Source organism: Pelodiscus sinensis, chromosome 1 (assembly GCF_052426305.1).
Source record: "Pelodiscus sinensis isolate ZL-2025 chromosome 1, ASM5242630v1, whole genome shotgun sequence".
NCBI lineage: Eukaryota > Metazoa > Chordata > Testudines > Trionychidae > Pelodiscus > Pelodiscus sinensis.
The window spans coordinates 333,466,962-333,494,145 of NC_143052.1; the positions used below are offsets into that span (position 1 = coordinate 333,466,962).

At 44.6% G+C, this 27,184-nt stretch overlaps 1 protein-coding gene across 1 annotated transcript in view; it reads left to right on the top strand.

Annotated features, from left to right (window-relative positions):
- The first annotated feature begins 23,228 nt into the window (after positions 1-23,228).
- ME3 (malic enzyme 3) overlaps positions 23,229-27,184 on the top strand; it is a 165,872-nt gene continuing 161,916 nt past the window's right edge. Inside the window, exon 1 of the mRNA XM_075919399.2 lies at positions 23,229-23,776. Coding sequence (XP_075775514.2) covers positions 23,594-23,776 — 183 coding nt within the window. The 5' untranslated portion in view covers positions 23,229-23,593. The remainder of the gene's footprint in view (positions 23,777-27,184) is intronic.

Here is a 27,184-nt window from a genome sequence, read left to right on the forward strand (position 1 = left end):
TTCATTAGTTAAAACACTGTGATGAGATGCGTGGCTAAAGATCACGGGTGCACACAAGCCCATTGGCAAAGGGTCCCCTGGTCTCAGTAAAGACCACTCCCCTTAGACCTGACAACCCAGGTTTACACCAAACACATGTGCAGGGTATTTAGCCATAAGGAATATCATCTTCATTATTGACAGAAAGCTCATAACTTGTCAAGACTCTTAATCAGTGTGAGCTCTATGGATGGATAATATTTAATGGACAATGTATTTATACTGAAAATCTGCTTTATGGATCTGCAAGGCTCAGCTGAGCACCCTTGCTCCTTCTCAAAACCATCAATGGAAACTACTAGTGGCACCACCAACCAATGGAAATCTCTTGGAGATGCATCAGACAGGGGTCGCCAGGGCCATGAATGAGAACAAAAGGCTGTTTGCAGTATAACAAAGGAGGAAGTAGCTCTCTGGCTCCATTCCCTAAGAAGATCCTTTTGGGAGTGAAGGGGCTTTCATGAATGATCGGTTCTGGTTCTACTGAAACCAGCCATCTCTGCAAAATGCTGAACTTTTGGGGGAAAACCTACTTGATTATCCAGGAAAGGTAAATGTTTGATAAATGTAGATCTAAATTAATGTTTCATGACTTTCGTTTTGCGTTGTGCACATTTATTTCCCTCACTTCTGTAGTGTCTAGTTAAATCTTTATTCTTACTGAAATAAACCCGCTTTGATTTTATTTGAAGTGCTCACAAGTGCTGTGTGATTTACAGGAGTGGGTGTTTAATGTAAAATTGGTAAACTGGGGTACATTGTACCCTTGGACACAGAGGATCGGGAATTTCTGTGAGTAGCCAGTGTCAGGGACTAGATATTGCAGGGGAACAATTCAAAGGGACTCCTAGGCCTTGTCTAAACTACACCCTTCAGTCGGCAGAGGGATGTAGATTAGGCACTTTGAAAGTGCAAATGAAGCGGGGATTTAAATACCCCATGCTTCATTTGCATAATCCCGTCATGGCGCTGTTTCGATCAAGCGCCATTTCAAAATTGAAATAGCCGTTTAGCTGCTGTTCTGCCGATAGCAGGGTGATTTTTCAACAGATCTTGTACTCCTTGTTTTTTGAGGAGTAAAAGATCTGTTGAAAAATCACTCCGCTGTTGGCAGAACCGTGGCTAAACCGCGGTTTCGGTTTCGAAATGGTGCTTGATAGAAACAGTGCCATGACGGGATTATGCAAATGAAGTATGGGATATTTAAATCCCCACTCCATCTGCACTTTTGAAGTGCCTAATCTATATCCCTCTGCCAACAGAAGGGTGTAGTTTAGACGTAGCCCTCAGGTTCATCTACACAGAGGGGCAAAACTCGAATTTAGGTAAGAAACCTTGAGCTACTCAATTGTGTAGCTTATGTTGAAATAGCTTAACTTGGCTTTTGGTGCTGTCTACACAGCAGGAAGTTGAAGGAAGAACACTCTTCCTTTGACTTCCCTCACTCCTAGTGAAATGAGGGTTACACGAGTCAGAGTAAGAAGTCCTCCAGCTCAACATTATTTTGAAATAAAGGCTCGTAGTGCAGACAGACTCTTTGTTATTCCGAAATAACGCTGCTGTGTAGACATAGCCTAGTTGTTAACCTGCAAGGTGAAGTTAGGGTGGACATAACTCTGAGAAGAAAGCTTGAGTGGCTGAAAGGCTGATGGTGCCAAGAAGCTGAGACCCAGCTATCACACAAATGAGGGCTTCCCACGGGAGGGTGACTCACAGCCCTGGGCACCGCAAGAACCATCACACTGTTGTTCTTCAAAGCCCCCCTCAAGGCCCACTTATACCATCATGAAATTGCCAGCTGATAACAGGTAGGGCTCTGTCCAACAGAGATTTCTGAGCACTGTTTCATTCACTGTATTAACTCCATTTATCTGAAGAAGTGGGCTGTACCCACAAAAGCTTATGGTATCATCTTCATGTTTTGTTAGTCCCTAAGGTGCTACAAGACTATTCATTGTTTTTTAAGTTTTTTCATTTGTCTCTTGCCACTTTCAAAAATTATTTGACTTGAAACCATCTCGTTCTTCAAGATTGCAGGCCAATATAACCACCTTCTTCTATAGCTGTTACGATCAGTAACGTGTTTCTATTACTTGTCCTCCCGTCCTTATTCCTTCCATTTATTTGCAATACCAAATCAGATTGTAAGTTTTTGGGGGACAGCGACCACTCTTTACTCTGGGTATGTTTACACTGCCACCCTAGTTCGAACTAGGGCGGCTAATGTAGCCATTCGAACTTGCAAATGAAGCCCGGGATTTAAATATCCCGGGCTTCATTTGCATGTCCCCTCCTGCAATGAGGAGTAATGGTAGTTCAAATTAGGAGCTTTAATTCGAACTACCTAGCCCATGCCGAGTGTAGCCGCGGGTAGGTAGTTCGAACTACCGGGCATTTAAAAATGGTGGTGCCTGGGAACATGCAAATGAAGCCCGGGATATTTAAATCCTGGGCTTCATTTGCAAGTTTGAATGACTACATTAGCCACCCTAGTTTGAACTAGGGTGGCTAGTGTAGACATACCCTCTGTGTTTTACCAATCATAAGGGGTACTACTGCAATACTACTACTGATAATAATTAATAATAGGTCTGAGCCAATCCATAATGTAGGCAGAGATGCGTTAAACACTCACTCCAAAGCTCTGCTAATGCATACTGCCCTGACATACTCTCTTCACCCTGCAATTCAACCATCTCTTTTGGGCAGAGATGATAAGAAAAGTATTGAGACCTTTACATTCCTTTCTCTAGTTGCCTGAAACAGATTTTCATCTGCAGGCCTGCAGCCATGTGTTGTGAGCCTACGGGAGCAGATACATGGCAACTCAGTACTAGGATGGGAGGTGTCCAAGGAGCACTAAACTGCAGCAGAAAGTGCAGAATCAGTGCCCCAAGGGCCACTATGCTGCTGGGGTCACCTCGTTTTGGAGGAGAGATAGAACCAAGGTCTTACTTGAGTACTCTTGGGTATTAAAGATTCCGAGGCAGTTGTTGGAAAACAAAACAGTAACAGAGAGAGCTACCCACAAAGCTCTGGGCAAATCCCAGCTCCAGTAATTGCAATCTCTTTAAGATCCCCCCTGCAGCTTTCATTGGATATGCTGTTTTAAAAGGTTCTACCCTAGTCTGGTGCCTTGTTTTTCTGTACTGTGCTGTTAACATTGGCTGTATGTCACCTCAGGGGGGGACTACATATCTGTAGTGGGGGAAGCAACCTTTACTTCATTCAGAATTCTATATAAGTGAAAGCTCTATTATATTTATCATACATATATGATCCTTTTTTTCATTATATTTTATCATAAAGCTGCATGACCTGAAGATAAGCCACAGGCACTTCATACAATTCTGGTTCTAAAACATTTCCAAAACTAGGACAAATATTAAGTGCCATCTTTAAACAATACAAGTAGGAAGTGATTGTGGTCACAAGGCAACAGCCGGGGCGTGGCAAGCAGAACTCTTGTGCACTAGTCCTATCTCTGCCTTTGGAATAGGCTAACCCCTCAGTGCCTCCATTTCCCCCTTGATGTGATTGTTTTGGTGCTGGCTTCCCACAAGAGTGTTGTGAGGTTCAATTGATTAATCTTCCCCAGGGGCTTTGAGCTCTTCAGATGGAAGACTCTGGCAGAGTGCAAAATATTACCTGTCAAGTTCATGTCTGGAGCAAATCCTTAAAATAAACCATGAAAATCAGAGTTTAGAGAGGAGATGCTGATCCAGCCTACCATTGAATTGCAGCAGGGAGTGGGCACAGGGTCTCCTTTTATGTTGCTTATTTCAAACAAACAAGTCTGGGAGACTCCTGTGGAAACTAAATGTAAAAACCAAAGCCCATTTCATGGGTATTTTTGGTTTAGCTCCACATGAAGCTCAAATTTATCATGTGGAGAGAATGTGAAACACATTTTTTCCCCACATAACACTCGCTTTCCCACAATGAATAAAAAATCATTTTCTTACATGGAGAAACAGATTTTTCAGTTCATTCACATGGGGGTAAAAAAAATAGCTCAGAAGGCAGGAACTCTACATCCCTCAGCCATGCCAAAACACCAGGGGCGACCCTGAGGGTTCCTCTAAAAAGCTTCAGTATGTAAAATAGTGTATACAGTGGCCACCTACACACAGTTTCCTAATTCCTTAGCTATTGCTCAGCAGTGAGTAATAAACTCTACAAATCTAACTCACATGGGCTCCAAACTGCATGCCAAGTTATTGTCAATAAACCCTCAAGATTTTAGGGACAGGAGAGTAGGTGGCAGAAGTCCAGCTTTTTATCTGACTGTGTGATCAAACGTGGGAGACATTTGGCTAATGTGAAGACACTACACAGTTTTGTTGTACATTCTAGTTGGAGTGGCTGGTATGCAAAATAACATGCAACTGTTTATCAAAACATTTGCCAGAGTAAGGGACTCTCGTTCATATTTTCTTTCTTCTCTGGGTTATTTCCCTCCTTTTTCTCTTCCCAGAATTGCATTCACTCTTGAGTGAAAAACACTTCAGTAAGAAAACAAAACCCAAACAGTAATAATTGCCCCCTCCTTACCAAAACCATTTCTTAAGAGCTGAAAAGTGCCATGGGATAATCAAACATCAAACCTGTGTTTTAATAGTGAATACAGTGCTCAGTGACTAGTGAAAGAAGCAGGGAACTGCAGGAAGACATAGGATGGTTTCATGGTTAAGGCAAGTGAGTATTATCCTGGGCTACGTCTAGACTGCAAGCCTCTTTCGAAAAAGAGCGTCTAGACTGCAAGCAGTACTTTTGAAAAAGCAAGCCGCTTTTTCGAAAGAGAGCACCCAGGCAGTCTGGATGCTCTCTTTCGAAAAAGCCCTGTTTGCATTCAAGACCGCCTTTTTTCGAAAGAGCACTTTCGAAAAAAGGCGTTCTTCCTCGTGAAATGAGGAGTACCGCCGTCGAAAGAAAAGCCGCGTTCTTTCGATTTAATTTTGAAAGAACGCGGCTGTAGTCTAGACGCAGGTGAAGTTTTTTCAAAAAAAGGCTACTTTTTTCAAAAAAACCCTGCAGTCTAGACACAGCCCTGGAGAACTGGATTCCATCCCTGGCTCAAAGTTCCTGAGTGATGTCAAGTCACTTAAGTCAAGCTTTTCCAAGGTGGGCACTAATTGTGTCTTTTTCCTCATCTTCTGGATGCTCAACTTGATATACTGAGGTCTGATTTGCAGAGTGCTGAGTACTGAGAACGGCAACAGAACACGATTGGAACTATGCTTTGAACATATACAATGCTATACAAATATGAATACCCTGCTTCTCCCAACCCCTTTGCATCTGTCCACTCCACCATCCTAATTCCTGCTCCCTCCTTCTCCTCTTCGCTATCCTACTGGTTATATGACCTCCTTCTCCTCCCTTATCCATCCCAGACTCCTACCTCTTGGGGATGGGGGTGTCCTTTGAGGCCTTACCGGTTCCACAGCAAACCTCTTCCTTTACATACATTTACTCTTCGTGTTACATTTACTATACATTCTATTGCATGTTTTGGGATTGGCTTGGTCTTTTTGTAGGAACTAATACCTTCACAGCATGCTCTGTCTATTCACTACCTTCCCTTTACCTCATCTTTACATTCCTGAATTATCTTATTCATTGATATCCAATCCATTGTAAGTGGTTCCTGGGTGAGACCCTTCTCTGAGCTAGTACAGACAGTCTGTTTTCAGCCTGCTTGATTCATTTACCTCCCTAATCCTGTCTTTCAAGAAATGAGACTTCAATTCCCACCTCTCCTCTTCTTGGTTTAACTTCCCCACCCATCTCTAGGCACCCGTCCCCCTTCATCTCTGCTCTTCTCCACCCTATTGGCTCTTGTGAACCCCTCTCCCAGTCTGGTCTTTTCCCTTCTGCATTCCAGTCAGGTTATTTCCTTTGCCTGGGTGTCAGCAAGAGGAGCACTGGTAAGACAGGAGCCCCTGACTGCCCAGAGAAGCAATTGCAGGGAAAATCCTGCTTAGCTCTTGCATCCTTTCAATGGAGCTTGTTCAGTGCAGATGGAATCATCAGAGAATTTAGCTGTCAACCTTTAACAAATCTCTGAGGCTAATGGTTTGGCCTTATAATTTTTTTTTAATGTGGGCAAATCATTTTTTCTAGTGTTCAGGATTCAAACATTAAAAAAGAGAGAATCAAGCTAGTGCAACATACAGGCTTTATTCCTTCCTCCGCAGACACAATCCTTTCTCATTAAGCATGTCCTGAAATTAGAATTGGGTGTTCCTAAATATTACCCTATACATAAGCATACTATCACGTGAAAACACCCTCTATTAGGAAGCTATCATAATGTCCCTCATCATATTTATTTGAGATTGTAAAATTAAACATGAACGTGATCCTAGTAGTGGGTGAATGTGTTAGCAGTTTCACTGATATATATGACCATTCACTGCCATGTCATATGAACAAGGTTTTATCTGTTTATCACATGGAGCTTTCTTTCAAAAGCATGATTTGTGCAGAGGAAATAATTTGATCCTGACAGGGTTCTCCGGGTTATAATGTTGGGAAGCTCTTTAGCATAATTTTGAAAGGTCTGTAGCTTTCCAGTTGCATAGGCCTCTGTGTGCCTCTCTTCCATTTCATCTACCACTCTTTGCACTATTGCTGGTTTTAGTAATGCTGGATCCCCAATAAGTTTACCAGGCTATATTAAGGTCTTCTGTGAAAGCATTGCTCCATTCAGTAATGGCTTGCCCTATATTTTCTCTTCGTTTTGCAGCTTTCCCTGTGCTACTTAGTGAATTGTATTTGTCTATGTCTCCTACACTTACTTTCTGTGTCTGGAAGTGAGCTTATTAACTAGCTCTGCATATGTCTATAGCTCTTGGAAGCATTGGTGAAGGTTCTGTGAATATTCTCGTTCAAGCTTTTGTATCTTTTGTCCCTAAATCTACCAAAAACTCATTCACCTTTTCAGATTTGACAATCGCATGCATCTGCCATTTTGCACAGTCTGACAATGCACCGATCTCTTGTTTCTCCACATTTTTATTACAATTCTTGAAAACATACCTTTTGCATTGGATTTTTGATGCATTCAAAATACTTTAGGAACACTTCTAGGGTTTTACATGGTCCCTTCTAGTCTGATGGGGTATGTCTGCACTAGCTCGTTAATTTGAGCTAGGTAGGCAAATGAGGCAACTGGAGTTGCAAATGAAGCCCTGGATATTAAAATCCATGAGGAGTAACAGTTAATTTGAACTAAGGACTTAGTTCGAATTAACGTTTCACTGCCGCGTGTAGCCGCACAGAAGTGAGTTTGAGCTAGTGAAATTTCAAAATGGCGACCGGACGGGAACATGCAAATGAAGCCTGGGATATTTAAATCCCGGGCTTCATTTGCAACTCTGGTCGCCTCATTTGCCTACCTAGCTCGAATTAACGAGCTAATGTAGACATACCCTTATTGACATATCCAGATGCTGTTGGAACAGGTGGCAACCTTTTTCTATTACAGCTAATAGTGTTTCTTGTCTTATCTTGTTTTCCTTTTTATCCACCTCCATTGCAATGTCATTGCTTTCCCCATATCATCAAAAGATTGTCCAGGTGCTAGACACATCCCCGTTCAGGAGCAATGTCCCTGTGCTCTTAGATAGGAATCTGGGATGACTCTACAATTACTCTTTTCTCCCTTTGTTTTCGTTTTTTGCAATATTCTTAATTTCTGCTTTCACATGCCAACAGGAACCAACACACTGCTGACACCTTGCTGAGGGGTGCAGGCATAAAAAGAAAGATATCCAAGACAATGTAACATTCAGGTTTAATTCCTTCCTCTACCTATAGGCTACATCTACACTAGAGGCTACTTGCACAAGAAGCTTTTTGCGGAAGAGTCTTCCACAAAAACTCTTGCGCAAGAGCACGTCCACACTGCAAAAGCGTATTGGAAAAGCAATGTGCTTTTGTGAAAGGGAGAATCCAGACTGCATAGACACTCTCTCTCAAGAAAGTTCTGATTTCCATTAACAGAATGGCCACCAGGGCACCTGTGCTTCCTCCAATAGGCTGTTTTTGTGCAAAAAACCTGTTTCCCATCCACACACACCATTTTGCATAAGAGCTCTTATGCAAAAAGGCTTATTCCTTGTAGAAAGAGGAATACCTATACCACAAAAACCACTCTTTTCTGTCGATTCACTGTAAATTTTCTTGTACAAAAACGTGCTTGAGATGTGGACACTCCACGGGTTTTTGCACAAAAACAGCCATTTTTGCACAAAAACCCTGTAGTGTAGATGTAGCCATAGTGTCTTCTCTCATCAAGCACCGAGGCTATGTCTAGACTGCAGGCTTCTTTCGAAAGAAGCTTTTCCAGAAGAGATCATCTACACTGCCAAAGCACATCGAAAAAGTGTTCTGCTTTTTTGAAAAATAGTGTCCACACTAAATGGACACTATCTTGCATTTAAGATGTGATTACTATGGATGGAGTGGCCACCAGGGCACCTCTTTCCTCTTTCGAAAGAACTTCCTCTTCCCTGTCCACACACGCCTTTTTCTGAAAGAGCTCTTTAGGAGAAAGGCTTCTTTCTCATAGAAAGAGGTTTACTGATGTCGGAAAAATGCCTCTCTTCTTTCGATTTTTTTTTAAAGAATGTGATTGCAGTGTGGAAGTAAGTGAACTTTTTTTGGAAAACAGATGCTTCTCCGGAAAAAAAACTCTGCAGTGTAGACCTACCCTTAGTGAATGGAGTGTTATCTCCATCTCTAGCTACCAACCTATTCATAAGCATACTACCATGCTGTAATGCCCTCTGTTGGTAAGCAATTTGCTGTAACACCTAGACTTGTTCTTAGAATCAGTGGAACCATTTTAGATAAAAAGCTGAGGCAGAAACCCAGCTCTTAAAATGGAAAAAAAATGTTAGGTAAACTTTACAAAAGAGAGTTCTAAGCTCCTCTACCAAAAATAAAAAATTGTCATTAAAACTCCTTAGCTCTAATTCTACAACTGCACAAACAGTCAGGTTCCATGACATTAGCTTCACTGCCTGGATTGAATCACATCATCTCTGCAGGAATAGCTGAACACAAGTATTCCTTGTTTCTGACCTAATGGTAGATACAACATTTAAACTGGATTAACTGCTTTTTATCAATACGTAACTGACTGCTATTTTAATAAATATTGTATATGTGTCAGTTTACCGTGATTTTGTTGTGGAGTTTTCCATTTACTTACACACACACACACACACACACACACACACATACAACAAGAAGAAAAAGATGCTACTTTATATAGTTATTACTTCATTGGATCAATTCCTGAGATGGTATAAATTAGTATGGCCTATACTGATTTACATCAGTTGAGGATATGATTTGCTAACTTTGAAAGAATTGCTTCCAATTTGTGCCAATGCAAGTCTGGTCAGTCTTTCTGGTGGTTCAGTAGCTAGTGCAATGTTATACTACATCACTTAACTGCCTGGTAACTCTGATTTTTCTAATGTGTGGCAGTGTGGAGTGTTTGTTTTGTGTGGTGCAATTACAAAGTTATCTCTTTATTTGGCAGAAACTGGCTGTTTTCAGAAAAGATTTGCTCTGGGAATGGTAACATGCCAATACTTTAAAATATCTGTACCTACTGAATAATCTGTTTCGCCCGAGTGACCTTTCAAACCATTTCTCACTTTCTCTTTGTTTAGTTTTGTTATCAGTTTGGTATCTTGTCAGTGTTCTGATGTGCAGTGTAACATGCAACTAGGAGGACTGGCAAAGCCAGAGGGATACCTGCTGAAAGCAGTAAATTGGTTAACGACAGATTTCTTATACATTGTTCCTTTGCTACTAAGGTTGAAGATAACACACTTTCTGACATAATGCTGGTGCACTAAACTCACCAATAGGTGGCCATGATGAAACAGGAAATTGAATACGTGAACACACTAATTTCATGCAGAGAATGTGCAGTTATTTGTTGTTGATTATAAAGCAGAACTTCATTTAAGATTTGGTTATCATGGGGTGCCAAAGTCTTCATCAAATACATTTATTCTCAGAGTTGGTGATACAAACCGTAAGGACCTAGGCCATTCTAGGGGACTCAAAAACCTTATGATAAGCAGCAATATTTTTGCTGCTATTCATATGGCACCTGAAATTGTTTGCAAGATTTGTAATGGAATTAGTGCTGTAGTAATGGGCTGGAGCACTGAGCTGTCAGCACAGCACTGAGAAAGTGCTTTGCATTGCACTGAGACCACTTGGCTCCTAAGAACAGTTATTAAAACAAAGAGAGAACTGCTACACCATTATCAAGTGTGTAGGGGAGGCGTTGGTTCACTTGATTCTCTGATGTGTTTTCATGATATTCACTTTTGTGCAGCCTGATTAAATATTGTGTCTCTCACTTGGTGGCATTAAAATATTTAAAATATTAAAACAATCTTTTCACGCGCGCATGAGCACATACATACACACACACACACACACACACACACACACACACACACACACACATAACCCCTGGAGACCCCGGTAAGCAGGCTCAGCAAGGAGACCAATAAGTAAAACGGGTATGGGCCTAGAATTACTATCTTTCATTAAAGACTTGTCCATAGAACATGACCTAGGAGAACTAAAATAATACAGATTATACTGACCAGACAATTTCTTTAGGGAAGGACAAGTTGTGTTTAGCATTATTTCAGCTAGTTGTGGTTAAATCTCCTGAGACCAGTCTTTAATCATAACTAGCAGACCCAATGCTAAACAGGACTTGACCTAGTCATGGCCAGTATTGTGTTAGATAACTCAGCTTGTCAAAAAGTCACAGAAGGGTAGCCATGTTAGTCTGTAACTTTAAAAACGAGTAATCCTGTGGCAATTTAAAGACTAACATAATGTATATAGTATTATGAACTTTCATGGGCAAAACCCACTTCATCAGATGAGATGATCTTGAGTGGACTCCTTGTGCAGCTGAAGGATTTCCACTACATATGGCTGAGTGCAGTGCCTTTTATTTTTAAAAGTCTACGGGTATGTCTACACTACCACCCTAGTTCGAACTAGGGTGGTTAATGTAGGCAACCGAAGTTGCAAATGAAGCCGGGGATATTTAAATCCCGGGCTTCATTTGCATCTTGCCAGGCGCTGCCATTTTTAAAGCCCCGCTAGTTCGGACTCCGTGCCCACGGCTACACGCGGCACGGAGTAGGTAGTTCAGATTAGGCTTCCTATTCCGAACTACCGTTACTCCTCGTGGAACAAGGTGTACCGGTAGTTCGGAATAGGAAGCCTAATCCGAACTACCTACTCCATGCCGCGGGTAGCCGCAGGCACGGAGTCCAAACTAGCGGGGCTTTAAAAATGGCGGTGCCCGGCAAGATGCAAATGAAGCCCAGGATATTTAAATCCCGGGCTTCATTTGCAACTTCGGTTGCCTACATTAACCACCCTAGTTTGAACTAGGGTGGTAGTGTAGACATACCCTCCGAGAGGTAGCCATGTTAGTCTGTAACTTTAAAAACAAAGAGTAGACTTGTGGCACCTTAGAGTCTAACAAATATATATATGGTATCATGAGCTTCATGGGTGAAACTCACTTCTTCAGATAAGATGATCAAGATAATCTCATCTTGTCAAGGTCACAATCCAACATGATAAAGGCTAATCCCTTAAGGACAGCTTCCAGCAAGACTGAGAGATGGTAATGCAACTCCTGTTACCACTGTATATGTTGTATATACATTATAGATTAATAAAGCCCTTCAGTTTTCATTGCTGTCTATCTAGCACCTTTCATTAGCAATACATTTTCCAAACATTTAGGGGAAAGATTCACCTACTTTTATTCTTTGAAGACTTGTTTCTTACACCAGTTCTGTGCCAGAGGAATTCAAACTATACTCCCTATAACTGAAGAAGGGATATTATTGGATAGACATGAAAACTTACATCTGCATTTTACCAAGACATATTTTTAAACAACAGAAAACATGAATTCTTTTAGTCTAAAGCAATTGGACAATGAGCCCAATACTGAGTCTATTGACGTCAATAGCAGAACTCACCTTATCTCCAATGGGGACAGATTCACAGCCTATTACCTTTGAAGAACTAATGTGATATTCCGAAGAAGTTTGAAGCTTGTTACTTTCAGATCGTTGTCATTTTTTTAAAACAACCTAGTATGACTTTATGGAGTTTGTTGCCTTTGCTCTAATGCCCCTTCCCTCCTTACATACTTTACTTCGGGAATATCTACACTTACTGGAGGATTGGTGCTGCAGCGATTGATTCCTTGGGGGTCAATTTAGCGGGCCTAGTAAAGACCTGCTAAATCGATCACTGATTGCTCTCTTGTCAACTTTGATACTCCACTGGAATAAGAAGAGTGAGGGAAGTCAAGGGGACAATGTCTCTTGTCAGCCCCCTGCAGAGGAGACCCTGTGACAACTCAACCTAAGGTATGTCGAATCCAGCTATGCTATTCATGTAGCTGGAGTTGTGTAAAATTAGGTCAACTTCACCCCATAGTGTAGACCTGCCCTCAAATATCAAATTTTATTTACTTCCAAGACAAAATCTGAATCTGATCTAGGAGGAAATAGGACTGAACTAGCCTTACAATCTGCAAGCTGGGATGTCTCATTTTTTGACCTGGAATGAATCAGTGCGCATGGGAATTAATAGCCTACATGTTGAACGATAACAGTGTGCCAGAACCAGAAATATTGATCTTATTGTCAAGACACAAGTTCAGAGTTCAATGGCAACCTCAACGGCTGTTTGTTGGGTTGAAAGATAACAGTGATAACACCATGTGAAATTGATATGATACAGCTAAATCTGTACAAAGCGTAAACTAGAAGTGTGCCCCTGTGGCTGTGCTTTTGATACCAGCAAGCTTGGAGAATCAGATATTTGCATGTCAGGATTAATGTAATACTTTGGGCAGAACGTGCAAGATGACAATAAAATCTGCCAACAAATAGACTGTTCCCTCACAGTACAGGGGAGATTATTTTGTCAGTGTGACTGGAATCTCCTTATCTCCAGGCTTATTTTTCACTTTAAGAGGCATAAGTGTAAGTCATCATCATTATCATTTACAGCCAGTCAAAGCTAGGAACAGGGTCTGTAAGTCTGGCCAAGACAATTCACTGCACAGCTACAGATGGTTTTTGTCCAGATGATGGTTAAATTCATTACCACTAAAATACCAGCGTAACTAGGAAAGTAAAGGAAGTAAATTGTGGCAAAGGGAGTTCAGGGGTGACAAGCAGAGGAGACAAAGTGAGGATTTAAGGATTCTATTCTGTTCCTGGCTCCATCACTGTCCAACTGGACAAATCACTTGATCTCTCTGGGTCTCTGTCTTTAATGTGGGAATGATAATACTTAATGCTTTGTCCGGAGTGCTGTGGATCATGCTACAGATTCAAAGATTTTTAAGACCAGAGGGGACTATTACGATAATCTAGTCTGACCGACTGCATAAGACATCCCTAGAATCTCACTCAGAGATTCCTGCCTTGAACCCATAACTTCCTTTACATACGTGCATCTATGCTAGATAGCAATGTAGCTGCAAGGCCAAATGTGTTTTAGTCATCCTATGCCCAATAAGTTTGTGAAGCTTTTTCTTTTGGATGGAGACCTCACAAAGGTTTTCTGTGCCTCTGGCAGCTCCTGCTTGGATTACTACAAATATTCTTATGGTTCTTGATGAGGGTTGTTTCTATTGTGGTAGCACCATCAGAAATCATGGCTCCATTGCACTAGGCTTTGCACACATGTAACATGAAGAAGCTCTTTGCCCCAGAAAGCTCAGTAGCTAGATTTTGACTTTAAAGTTAGTAATCCCAATGGTCACTCCATAACAGCCACTCCTGAAGACTATTCAGAAATCAGCCTCTGCTCAATCATAAAATCACGGGGTTAGACAGGGCTGCAAGGGCCAGCTAATCTAACCTATTGTGAAGATCCAGGATTTGTTCCATCTAAACTATTCCAGACAGATGGCTACCCACCCTCCTTTTGAAAAGCAACCAGTAGACGAGCTTCCACACCCTCCCTAGGCATCTGTTCCATTGCCCGACTGTTCTTACTAATAGGAACTTTTTCCTGAGATTTAATCTAAATCTGCTATGCCAGAGGTGGGCAAAGGGGGCCTCTGCAGACTGGATCTGGCCCACCAAGCGGATCCTCTGCCATTCACTCACCCCTGAGGCCAATCAGGACCTGGGGATGGGAGGCAAGTACAAAGTCTCTCGCTCCCTGCCCCTGCCCTGTAAGCACCATGTGACCCTTGCAGGACGGGGGCAGGGAGTGAGAGACTTTGTGCGTTCCTCCTGCTCCCAGGGTCTGACTGGCTTCAGGTTGGGGGGAGCTCACAAAGTCTCTCCCTGCCCTGCAAGGGGGCAGGTACCTCAAGGGATCGCGGTCTGTGGGTGGGGAAGCACAGATGTGTCCTGACCCCACCCCTTCTGCCAGAGGCCCTAACCGGTCTGGAGCAGCCCAGGGCCACTTCAAAAATTAGTGAAGTGCCCCCCATCTAAAATTATTGCCCACCCCTGTGCTATGCTGTAGTTTGCACACATGACCCCTTATCCTGCCCTGCTTGTAGAGCACAATGGGGTGGTTCTAGGCACTCCTGTGATATTCCTCCTTCTCCTCCCCACCTGCTCTTGGATAAAGAAGGAAAAACTCAGGACAAGCTTTAGGTTTCTATAGTTGTCAGGCACTCAGATAGAGTGATGGACAGAGGCTAGACAGGCTGCAATGCAAGGGCCTGACCTGGATCTCTTTGGGATTTAGCTGCTGTCTTGTTTATAGCGCACCCCTCCTCCCAGTCTCATGCTAATGGTTCAGTAGAAGCTGAGGTGCTCAAGCTAATGCCGCAGCATCTGGGACTGAAGGAAGGATGTGGTCTTGACCCGGACACTGTGGGTAGTGTCAAGCCCCCAGTTCACTTCCCCAGCTGGAGCTGGTTGGCACTGAGGCAGCCCAGTGAGGCCTAGCTGTTTGATCATGCATGACAGGCTGTGTTCGGGGAGGGGTGGTTTATGTTTTTAGGGAAGCTGTTGAGTCCTTTTGTTGGCACTGAGTCAGTTCAGTTGGGCTTTAGTTGTGTGTTTTTTGGTGGTGTGCATGTAACCAGAGCGTGCACACCACATATTTACAGCATCATATACAAGTAGGGCAGGAAGGAATCTCGAGACCGTCTAGCCCCCCCACACCGCATACTGACACTGGCTTCGTTCATAAGGACACTCGCACAGCTTCTGAAAGGCACCTCCATGCACACTTCAGGAAGCATAGTAATGAGTGGGCCCAGTTCTAGAAGTGCAGAACTCCCATCCATTTCCCACTGACTTAGTACGAGCTGAGGGTGCTCGGCCTGTGGGATCTGGCAGACTGAAAATCTACCCAGGCTCATGAATCGGGAGGTGGTAAATACCCCCCTCGTATGTTTTTCCTTCCTCCTCACTCCCCTGCCTTCTGTTGAACAAACACAGGGAGCAAATTTGCTCTTCATTATCTGCTGCCCTCTTCCCACAGCAGCTGTTCTGCTCATTTTGGGCTTCTGCATCTTGCCTTTAACAGTTGCCTGATTGTCTAACTCTTGACACAGGCCTAGGCAGTGTATTTCAGAGCACAAAGGAGGAGCACGTTGGAAGGATTAGGAGGAGGCTCGCTACATGGTTTGTAGCTATAGAAGCCAAGAATTCCCTGCCCTGCCCCCAAACGAAAGGCACTATCTCGTCAGTGTTTCCTACAGCTGAGTGCTTCCAAACAGTCAAAGCAACAGTCTGAAAAATGGATGTGCTTGCTCAAGCTAGCCAAAGGATGTTCATTATTGTTCATATGAAATGGAGGGTGAAAATTATTTACAGCAGTTTTTTAATTGGTATTTTAATTTATCACCAAACCCGAAAAAAATTGTTTTGCAAAAACTACTTTCAGTCAGAAGATTTTAGGTTTTTGAAAAATGAAATTTGTTTTACTAAAAAATGTTTTGTTTTCAAAATTGCAACCTCAACAAAAATATTATATGATAATGTACATTTTATTCATTTCCCCCCACGCACCCCGAAACTTTCAACCACTCTAGTTTTTCCCTAATATTTTGTACTTCCATAACACACACCTTCCATGTGAGAATATCAGTGTCAGCTCATGTGGTCCATTCCTTGGCCAGTGCGGGAGAGTTCCCTGCAGTATATTCTACGGGTCAGTTGGGCCTGCAGGTGAGCGCCCTGGACAGTCTCCTATTCACGCAGAATATAACAATCACCTCCTCAGTGAGCTGGGTCTTTGGGAGCATATCACACATACTCAGATCCCTCCATTTGCTGCCTGTCCATTTCCACTGACAGTCCAAGGGCCTGATCTTCAGAGCCATCAACAGATTACATTAGCAGCCAGCTCTCTATCCTCTAAGACAGCTCCTCTAGGACAATGCAGTTTGTAAAGCCAAGGAGAAAGCAAATGACAGCTGGAAACAAGGTGTTCTCATCTGAAGGGCTTCAGCTGTGGAATGAGTTAGAAGAAATTAGACTAATTCAAATCCTGCCCACCTTTATAACTAATTTGCCTAGGAAGCACTTAGATACTATGCATACACTTTTCAACCCTACAGATGGATAATGTTGCTAGTTTGTCATGGTTTGTTCTCCTTTCATCTTGCCCACCATAACTTTCTCTCTGCATGTCACCTCACCTCCTCCACTATCATCACTGAAATTATTGTCTGTCAGCTCTTGCATATATTTTTCAAACACTATGGCTACATCTAGACTGGCATGATTTTCTGGAAATGCTTTTAAAGGAAAAGTTTTCCATTAAAAGCATTTTCGGAAAAGCGCGTCCAGATTGGCACGGACGCTTTTATGCTAAAGCACTTTTTGCGGAAAAGCGTCTGTGGCCAATCTAGACGCGCTTTTGCGCAAAAAAGCCCCGATTGCCATTTTTGCAATCGGGGCTTTTTTGCGGAAAACAAATCTCAGCTGTTTACACTGGCCCTTTTGTGCAAAAGTTTTGCGCAAAAGGGACTTTTGCCCGAATGGGAGCAACATAGTATTTCCGCAAAATGCACTGATTTCTTATAGTAGGAAGTCAGTGCTTTTGCGAAAATTCAAGCGGCCAGTGTAGACAGCTGGCAAGTTTTTCCGGAAAAGTGGCTGATTTTCCGGAAAAACTGGCCAGTCTAGACACAGCCTAAGAGTCCAGCCAAAACTAACAAAACCTACACTGAATATATTGGTTCTCCCCAATTACTGGCCAGCGTCCAACCTGAGAAGGAGGTTCACAACAAAGCTAGCCAAAGGCTAAATACAAACTCACCTAACTGAACCTAACCTTCTAGAACCAACATAATCTGGATTCAAGCCAGGAAATGGGATTGAAATTGCTTTAGTGGGACTGATGGATGACCTCCTCCTGCCACTGGATTGTGGGCAGACATCCATTCTTACCCTCCAGGAACTGTCCATAGTATCCAACACTGCTTACCATAAGATACTGCTGCCACACCTGGAAGAGGTGACAGGGACCCACAATAATACTACAATGATATGAGTTCTTCCTAAAGGGATGCACCCAATGAGAGATGATGGAAAACTGCACCTTCGCCACTAATATGCAGATGAAGCACAGCTCCACCTACCCATCACCACTTATGATCACACCACTTCCACCAAGATGAAATCAGCTCTCAGATGAAGAACAGTTGGCTGAAACTGAGCCCAAACCTAAGCAAGACAGTGGTGATGTTGGTGAGTAGAGGAAAGCACTTTGACGATGGTTAGTGACTATATGCGGTCTCTATTTGCTGGAGGTACACAAACTGGTCAATTCACTCTATGGTAGTCTAGGAGGGATGGACTTTGAGTAAGACTATGAGATAGAAAGCATAAAGAAAGAATGTACACAGAGGAGAAATGAATGCAAGATCTCCAAAGACCCCTTTGACCTGGGAAATGTAGGTATATGACTGGACTTTTTTTGTGATGCCCAAAAGAAGGGTGATCTTGTGATTGAAGTATAGACTTAAGAGTCAAGAGATTTGGGTTCTCCCCCCAGGGTCTGCGTCAGACCTATCTCATCTCGTTGGTGGTCATTTTAGACAAATTTCTCAAATACTAGTGTCACAAGCCATAGTTGGGGGGCCTTACCCAGATTTGAAAATTGTGCCCTTAAAGAGAATAAGGATGGCTCAGTGGTTAGGATCTTGGGTAGGGATTTGAGAGACCTAGCTTTAATTCCCTGCTCTGCTACAGACTGCTAGTATCACCCTGGCTAAGTTTCTTAGGCTATGTCCAGACTGCAGGCTTCTTTCGGAAGAAGTTTTTCTGGAAGAGACCTTCTGGAAAAACTTCTTTCGGAAGAGAGCGTCCACACAGCAAAAGCGCATTGAAAAACCGATCAGCTTTTTCAAAAGATAGCATCCACATTGATTGGACTCTATCTTGCATTTAAGTTGTGATTACTATGGATGGAATGGCCACCAGGGCACCTGTGCTTTTTCCTGGAGGCCTCTTCTTTCAAAAAAAACCAACCCCTTTTTCCCCATACACACACACCTTTTTCCAAAAGAGCTCGTAGAAAGAGGTTTACCACTGTCGGAAAACTCCCTGTGTTCTTTCAACTTTCTGTCAAAAGAACGCAATTTCAGTATGGACATAAGTGTAGTTTTTCCAGAAAAACAGACGTTTTTCAGGAAAAACTCTGCAGTGCGGACATACCCTTAGGCTATGTCTACACTACGAGTTTTCTCAGTAAAAAATATGCTGATGAGGGACTCACTGCATGAGTCATGATCTCATTTGCATATTTTCTGCCAATCTGTTTTTGCGCTAGGGGTTTTTGCACAAAAACAAGCAGTGTGGACATTTTCTTTTTGCGCAAACCCCCTTTTTCTGCAAGATATTTATGCCCCAAAAAAGAAGGTATACTAATACTTCCTTTTAAAAAAAACGGTTTTTGTGCAAAAGAAAACGTCCACACTGCTTGTTTTTGTGCAAAAAGGGATCGGCATAAAATATTCAAATGAGACTGCGACTCATGCAAATGAGTCCCTCATTTGCGTATTTTTTGCCAAGAAAACTCGTAGTGTAGACGTAGCCTTAATATCTCTCTGTGCTTCAGTTTCCCATCTGTAAATGGAGAAAGGCAGTATTTCCCTAACTCACAGGGTATTGTGAGGCTAACGGGGAGCCATACGAGTATCCGGATTCATAGAAATTCACCATGCCACAGTTTCCCCTCTGTAAAGTAGTGGTGATAGAAGAAGAAGCAGTAACTAAATTCTACCGGTCCATCATGGTTTTTGTACTGCTCCCATCATTGTGGAATCTGGATGCCTCATAAATATTTGCATAGTGTAGTGATGTGGGATGGGGACATCGCTATTAAAAATGCAAAGTATTATTTTTGGTATCTCAGCTATATGAATAATAACATCAGAGGTAAGTGGAGCTCAGAATGTCCAAATACACTTTGCAGCAGGGACTCTGTAGTTACACAGCTCTTTTTTCTATATCAGCTTATTAGAGCAAGTGGAGAAAACATATGCACAGAGCCAATTAAAACTTTATCTTGTAATTTGGCAAGGCTGAATGTTGAGTGGTCTTCTTGGAACTCTGAGACTTGTTTAGTTATAGCCATTTCTGGGGCATTTGCGTTCATAGCTCCAGAGGGTCTTCCAAACGTTAATAAACAAAAGAGCCACCAGTCAGTAATGCCTGGAAATGGTTTCAGTGCTATTGTAATAAGTAACACATGGGAAATTAAGGCGAGAAACCACATTTTTTCCCCGTTAGCCAATCGACATACATTTTGTGTGTAATCAATGCCACTGTTTCCCATGCTGAGTTAGTCAGCTTCCCTGGTTGTGTTTTTGTTGTTCTTTTTTGTTTCTTCCACATAACTAAGCAGGAAAGAGAGACATCAAAAAACAGGAAAAACGGGATTATACAATGAAATTGACCCTGGAGCAGATGTAGGAACTAATCCTGGGCTGTTGTTTTTTTCCAGTTGTTTACATGCCAAGTCTGTCTGGGTATGTCTACACTACCCTCCTAGTTCGAACTAGGAGGGTAATGTAGGCATACTGCACTTGCAAATGAAGCCCGGGATTTGAATTTCCCGGGCTTCATTTGCATAAGCGGGGAGCCGCCATTTTTAAATCCCCGCTGCTTCGAACCCCGTGCAGCGCGGCTACACGGGGCTCGAACTAGGTAGTTCGGACTAGGTTCCTATTCCAAACTACCGTTACGCCTCGTGAAATGAGGTGTACCGGTAGTTCGGAATAGGCACCCTAGTCCGAACTACCTAGTTCGAGCCCCGTGTAGCTGCGCTGCACGGGGTTCGAAGCAGCGGGGATTTAAAAATGGCGGCACCCCGCTTATGCAAATGAAGCCCGGGAAATTAAAATCCCGGGCTTCATTTGCAAGTGCGGTATGCCTACATTACCCCGCTAGTTCGAACTAGCGGGGTAGTGTAGACATACCCTCTGTCTGTCTATCTAGATAAGGTATAGGTATGGCCCTGATTACCTGATTTGTCCTCACAATACCCCCATGAAGTACAGGGCATTATCTCCCATTTACAGAACAGGTAATGCTTAGATACTTACAGCTAGGGAAATATTCCTGAGAAGCTGGGCCTAAGTGACTTGCCCAAGATCCCACAGGAAATCTGTGAAGAAGCAGGAATTTGAACTCTAGTCTCCTAAATCCTCAGCTACTGCCCATAGGCTAAGCAGTGAGCTAAAGTCCTCTTCTGAGGAATGTCCCTTTAAAGCCCCATGGCATCCTTGGTTGAGCAACACATGCTAGCTACATTTTGCAGATAGAGAAACTGAGGTATGGCTGGTTAGTGCTCCCAGCTCACAAAGGAAGTCTGAAGCCAAGCCAGAATTGTAAACCAAATTTCCTGATTCTTAGTCCTTTGTCCCAATTGCATGGTTGAAGGTTGTATGAGAAGGCTTTGGGAAAGGACTGATATTCCCTAGATTTGCAGATGCCTCTGTTGCAACCCATGACATCAGTGTCACACTAATTTAGCCATACTTAATATGCCACTTTCTTTATTCTTGTTGGTTTCCTTCCTTCCTTCCAGGGGGCTATTTATTTAGGAGGTTTTAACAAGTTTACAAATCCTTCCCACATCACTATCAGAAACCATCCAATCATTACAACAGGCAGCTTTTGTTTAAAGAGACATTAAACAGGAATACAGTCATGAGGCCTTTCTGTTTAACAGGGTGTTATTACCGAGAGCGCATCATTAAAACATCTGTGGGGGAGTGAGCAGCACAGCCCACCATGCAGGCTCTTTCCGACCAGTTCCTCAGGGATCACATGTCCAGAAACTCCAGATCTATTTTTGAAGGTGGAGCCTGCAGCTCCCGGACCCTAAGTCACTGCTGCCAACTTTGGCATGTATGAATCTCTGCAGCCCTAGGTCTCTCTGCTGCTGCCTTGCAGGATGCAGTGTGTGGAGGAATCTAGCTCCAGGTTCTCTCCCAGCTGCCTGCTCCAGGGGTGCAGAGAAGGGATGGCCAAGCCCAGGGGAGGGCAAAATATGGTCAATGGGAGCTGCCTGGGCCATGCTGGCAGCACAAGCAGCGTGCAGAGGTGTGCACAGCATGCAGATTCGCACATGACCCCAAGAGCCAGTCTCTTTGAGCAGCATGAGGGGATGCAGTAGGCAGGGAGCCTGCCCCAGGCTGTTGCTGGGCTGCTGGCTGGGAGCTGCTTAAGGTAAGCACCTCCTAGTCAGGGCCTGCACCTGGCACCCCTCCCCCTCCTACACTGCAACTCCCTGTCCCAAGTCACATCCTAAGCCCTCTGAGCCCCCTCACTTGTGCCCCAAGTCACAAGCCAATCTTTCTGCACCCCCACTCTTGCATCCATACCCCATCCCAGATCCTGCATCTCAATCCCCTACCCCATGTACCAACCCCACCTGTCCTAGATCACAACCCAAACCTTGAACCTGCACCCCAAGTCACGGCTCCCTGCACTAGAGATGTCAATGTGTAATACACTACACAATTAACTGATAAGCCTGGGTTTATCAATTAATTTTATCAACTACATGCACTCCCCCCTCCTTGCCATCTCTGTATCAGAGGCAGCAAGTGAGGGGGGGTCCGTGAGGAGTTGGCTTTACGCAAGCTTCCCACAAGCAATGGATCCATCTGCCCCCCTCACACCCTGATGCTGCTGCCTCTGATAGAGATGCAGCAGCATGGAGGGCAAGGGGGCAGTCTGGAGCCAATACGGACAGGAAGCCAACTTTTGGCTCTCTGTGCATGCTAGCTCCATGGACCTGCTTCCCACCCTCAACCTCTTACAGAGGCAGTGTGTGGGGGGGGAGGGGGAGGCAGGAACTGGTGCTGGGGGAAGCTGGCTTAAAAGCCGGATCCCCCAGCACTAGCGCCACAGTGCTGCCACTGCACTGGGGTGGGAGGAGCAGGGAAGGCTGCTGCAAAGCAGGCTCTATCCGCAGCAGCCCAAGCTCACCATAGACAGAAGCTGGTCCGTAGCAGCAGAAGCTCAGAGCTCAGACCCCCGCGGACAGGGACTGCAGCCACCCTGCGCTGCTGCCTCTGTATCTGCTGGTCCATGCGGGGAGCTGGTTTTTAAACTGGCTCCCGCCTACCATCCCATGGTACTGCCTCTGATACAGGGGTGCCAGGGGTCTTACCAGGAGTGGGGCGGGGAGCGCACTGGCTGCCGGCCCCACCACCACTGACAATTGAATAGTCATGTAACCCATAAGCTGTCGTGTGGTTACATGACTATTCAGTTACACGATAGCTTCCATTCCCACCCTGTACCCCCTCTTCCAGGTCCGAATCCTCTCCTGTGCCATAGCCCTTCCCAGAACCTCTACCCCCTGCTGAGCCCCTCTCCTGTCACAACCCCCCTCACCCAGATCCCACGCCCTGCACCCCATTCTCCTACCCTGAGCTCCCTTCTGCACCCACCCTCCATCCCAGACCTGCACCCCCTCCATTAATGTCAGGGACGGGTGCGGCCCTGGACCACTTAGCAAAGCCTTGCTGTGGCCCCCTGCCCTCCCCGCCCGGCTCCCTCATTCCCGTTCCTGCCGGGGGAGGAACCCAGCCCCGAGCCTCAGCCCTGCTGCCTGGGCTGGCTTTGAGGGAGGGAGCAGAGCCGCTAGGGTTGTTGTGTGGGTGGCCCAGGGCAGAGGGGTCCCTCCCGGTGCAGGGGAGCTGGGAGGAGGCGCTGCCTCCGCCGCAGCCAGGCCCGGGCTGGCAGCTGCTACTTGATCTGCTTCCTGGGTTTGCTTTCGCTTTGCAGGGTCGCTCCAGGGGCTGCGGCTCTTGCTGGGCGGGGAGCACGGATCCCTGCGGTGCCTGAGCCCCAGCCGCGGGCAGCTCCCCCCGCCAGCCCCGCCCCGGGGCAGAGCTGGTGCCTCGCCCGCCCCGAGTCTCCCCCACCTGGGCCGGCCCCTGGGGAGAGCTGCCCGGTGGAGCGCGTCACCCGGGATCGCACCTAGCACCGAGAGCCGGGCTGCGGGGACGATGCTGCCGCTTTGCCACTCAGCTGGGCGCCGCCTGCTGCGGCTGGCGAGGGCGAGCCAGTGGCTGCCCCTCCTGAGCCCCCAGCCGGGCAGAGGCTGCCGATCCGAGATGCCCCGGGGCCTCCCGGCCAGCGCCACCAAGAAGCGAGGCTACGACATCACCAGGAACCCGCATCTCAACAAGGTGCGTGCCCCTGCGGCGGGCGTCGCGCGTCCACATGGGGCGGGGGTCGTGCGCTGGGACACGTGTGCGGGGCTCCGGGCTGTGCTGGACGCTGGGGCTGGCCGGGCCCCCTGCGCGTGCCAAGGACCAATCAGACCCCGGCGTGGCAGGAGCTTCTATCGCAGCGACTTTGATTGGCCAGTGCGGTCCGGCCGCGGACAGGGTTGGAGCCCAGCTGTCCGCACAGTGATCCGGGCATGGCCCCGGCTGGGATCAGGGGCAGGGTGCCACCACACAGCCCCAGCGTGCGTTTGGCCACTTGCTGCTCTGCCCCTGTGTGGCCACCTCCACTTGCCTTTGCATTCTGGGACAGTCTCTCCTTTCTCTCTTTGGGGGTTGTAGTAACACCCAAATCGGTCCTGCCAGCTGGGACCTAGTTAACAGAATTGGGTGTGTATTGAGGATGTTAAATATCCTGTAACTGACTAATCGAATTGTCCATGCATTTTTTGCATCGCCTATTCAGTTAGTGGATAGGGTGGCCCCTTTGAAATGCCAGGAGCCTGGGTCAGCTGGAGACTCCCCAGCTGATCCCAGGCTCCTTGTGGCTCTGCCCCTTTGAAACGTGGCCTGCGATATTCAAAGCAGTAGCCTGCGGTATTCAAAGCGGATGCCACACAAAGTAGCTGACCCCCAGGCTTTGTGCAGCCCTGCTGCTTTGAAGTAAACCCCTCTTTCCCCCACTTGCTGCCTCTATTTGATAGAGGCAGCAAGGGGGGAAGTGACTTGTCCTTAACAACCCTATTGTGTATGATCCAAATGAACTTCATTTAATCAAAATTAGTGTAGGGGGAAATGTCATAGCTCCTCAAAAGACCGTTTGCAACAGGTAGGAGACTGCACCATTAGAAATAGAATCCGCCATTTATTTCTTTGCATTAAGGTAGGACAGTCTGAGTTTGATTGCCTTGGTTTTTAAGCTTCTATTGAATGGGTTGACAGTGGTTATGCCCTAATACCACTTCCCATGTGGAATTGATTCTCAGTATTGCTCAAGCTGCAGCACAGAGAAACTTTGTAGCAGGGCATCTTAGTCTTCATTCCTTACTCCGGAAATACTCAGGGAGAATGCAAAATAGGATGGAAAGAAATTTATCTATGACTCAGACAGCTCCACATTTTAGATTGAATATGAGAACAGTATAAATATGTGAGTTTCAGAAACTTTGTGTCCAAATTTGTTACATTAATATTGTTACTAATTATTCAAAATACTTCATCTTTCTTAGAAATGATGCCTACTGTACATCTGGCAATGACTAGTTAGCTGATCACTTTTGAACTGATCAAAATTGTTACCTTATTATCCCCAGCTGTCTTTTGTGTCAGTCCATCATCTCTTGTCTTGTACTTGGATTGTAAACTCTCTGCACAGGAGGATATTTTATTTTAATGTTTGTACAGTGCACAGTGTCACTGTGAGAGACACTGCTCTATGCACTGATCACAAAGAAAAAACAGTTTCTTGCCATTTCAACCAGAAAGGACACTGTCTCAATGACTTAACTACCTGCATTCTGCTACAAAGACCTTTTAAATCTGCACTTGAAAGGGAATTCTCTGAACTGTCATTCATGCTAAAATTCGACACTCTCGGGGGAGGGGGGAGTTGAACAAAGACACCAACTACCTTACCCATTACAAAGATAGCTTCCCCAATTATCACCTCTAATACCATTAGCTCACAGACATTTACCTTCCTTTCCCCCCCCCCCCCCCCGCATCCCCCTTCTGTTCTGAAATGTGATTTGTCCTTTTCATATGTGTTCATTTTTTAAAATTGTATCCTTTGGTATATATGGTTGTGACTATTTTCTTCCACTATTTGATCGGAGGAAGTGGGTCTGGCCCATGAAAGCTCATCATCTAATAAACCATCTTGTTAGTCTTTAAAGTGCTACATTGTCCTGCATTTTACTACAACTCAAGGCAGTCCTGAATATGCAGTTTTGCAGATCATCTGTATAGTAGGGTTCTGGACTTCTGCCTCACTTTGAATCACTTTATGGCAAAATCTGTAAGGCTGAAAAGATTCTGAACATTGTCAGCTATGCATGAACATTGATCAATTGCTAGTGCTAAAGCATTGCAAATACTTTTTTCTTCAGATGATATCGTGTCATCTAGCCTTGTGCGATAGTACTTCATGCAGAGCAAAGTGTCTGGTGTTGCTATTGAGATTATGTGTATTGATTATTACTGAGTAATTATTACCTTAACCTTTGGAAGTGAATTGTTTGGTATGGTGCAATATAATATTGCTTCAAATTGGAATGGTTCACACACTAGAACAGATATCTATATGTGTTTTTTCTTTAGCACATGATCCTGCTCTCATTGAAGTTCATGGTAGAGGAGTGGAGATGGAGTGCAAATCAGTGAATTTATGGCCCTCTGAAAGTGCTGGGAGGGAGGGGGAGGAGAAAGTTCAGGGCTCTAGTTCCCCAGTGCACTAGAGGCATGTGTGTGGAAACAAGACAGGGGATCTGCAGGCCACAGGTGGAGCTCCAGTGGGCTGCAGGCTGCTGCAGCCTGCTGAGATGAAGGAGGACCCCTCATGCAGCCTGCTGACTATTCTTGGTTGCCCATTGCTGTTATAGACTGTAATCATCACCCCTTAACCTTCTCTTTGATAATCTAAATAGATTTTGCTTCTTGTGTCTATTCCTATAAGGCATATTTTTTCATCCATTAATCATTCTCATGGCTCTTTGAACCCTCTCTACTTTATCAACATTCTTCATTAATTGTGGGCACCAAATCTAGACTCCGTGGTATTCCAGCAGTGGTTACACCAGTGCCAAATACAAGAGGTACAATAACCTCTCTACTCCCATTTGAGATTCCCCTTTGTATGCATCTAAGAATCACCTTAGCTCTTTTAAACAAAATACAGGACTATGTAGCACTTTAAAGACTAACAAGATGGTTTATTAGATGATGAGCTTTCGTGGGCCAGACCCACTTCCTCAGATCAAATAGTGGAAGAAAATAGTCACAACCATATATACCAAAGGATACAATTTTAAAAAATGAACACATTTAATTGTATCCTTTGGTATATATGGCTGTGACTATTTTCTTCCACTATTTGATCTGAGGAAGTGGGTCTGGCCCACGAAAGCTCATCACCTAATAAACCATCTTGTTAGTCTTTAAAGTGCTACATAGTCCTGTATTTTGTTTCAGCTACACCAGACTAACAAGGCTATATTTCTATCCCTTAGCTCTTTTGACCACCATGTCACACCAGGTGATCATATTCAGCTGATTATCCTCCACAACCCCCAAATCCTTTCCAGAGTCACTGCTTTCCAGGATAGAGTCCCCTATCCTGTAAATATCACCTACATTCCTTGCTCCTAACTG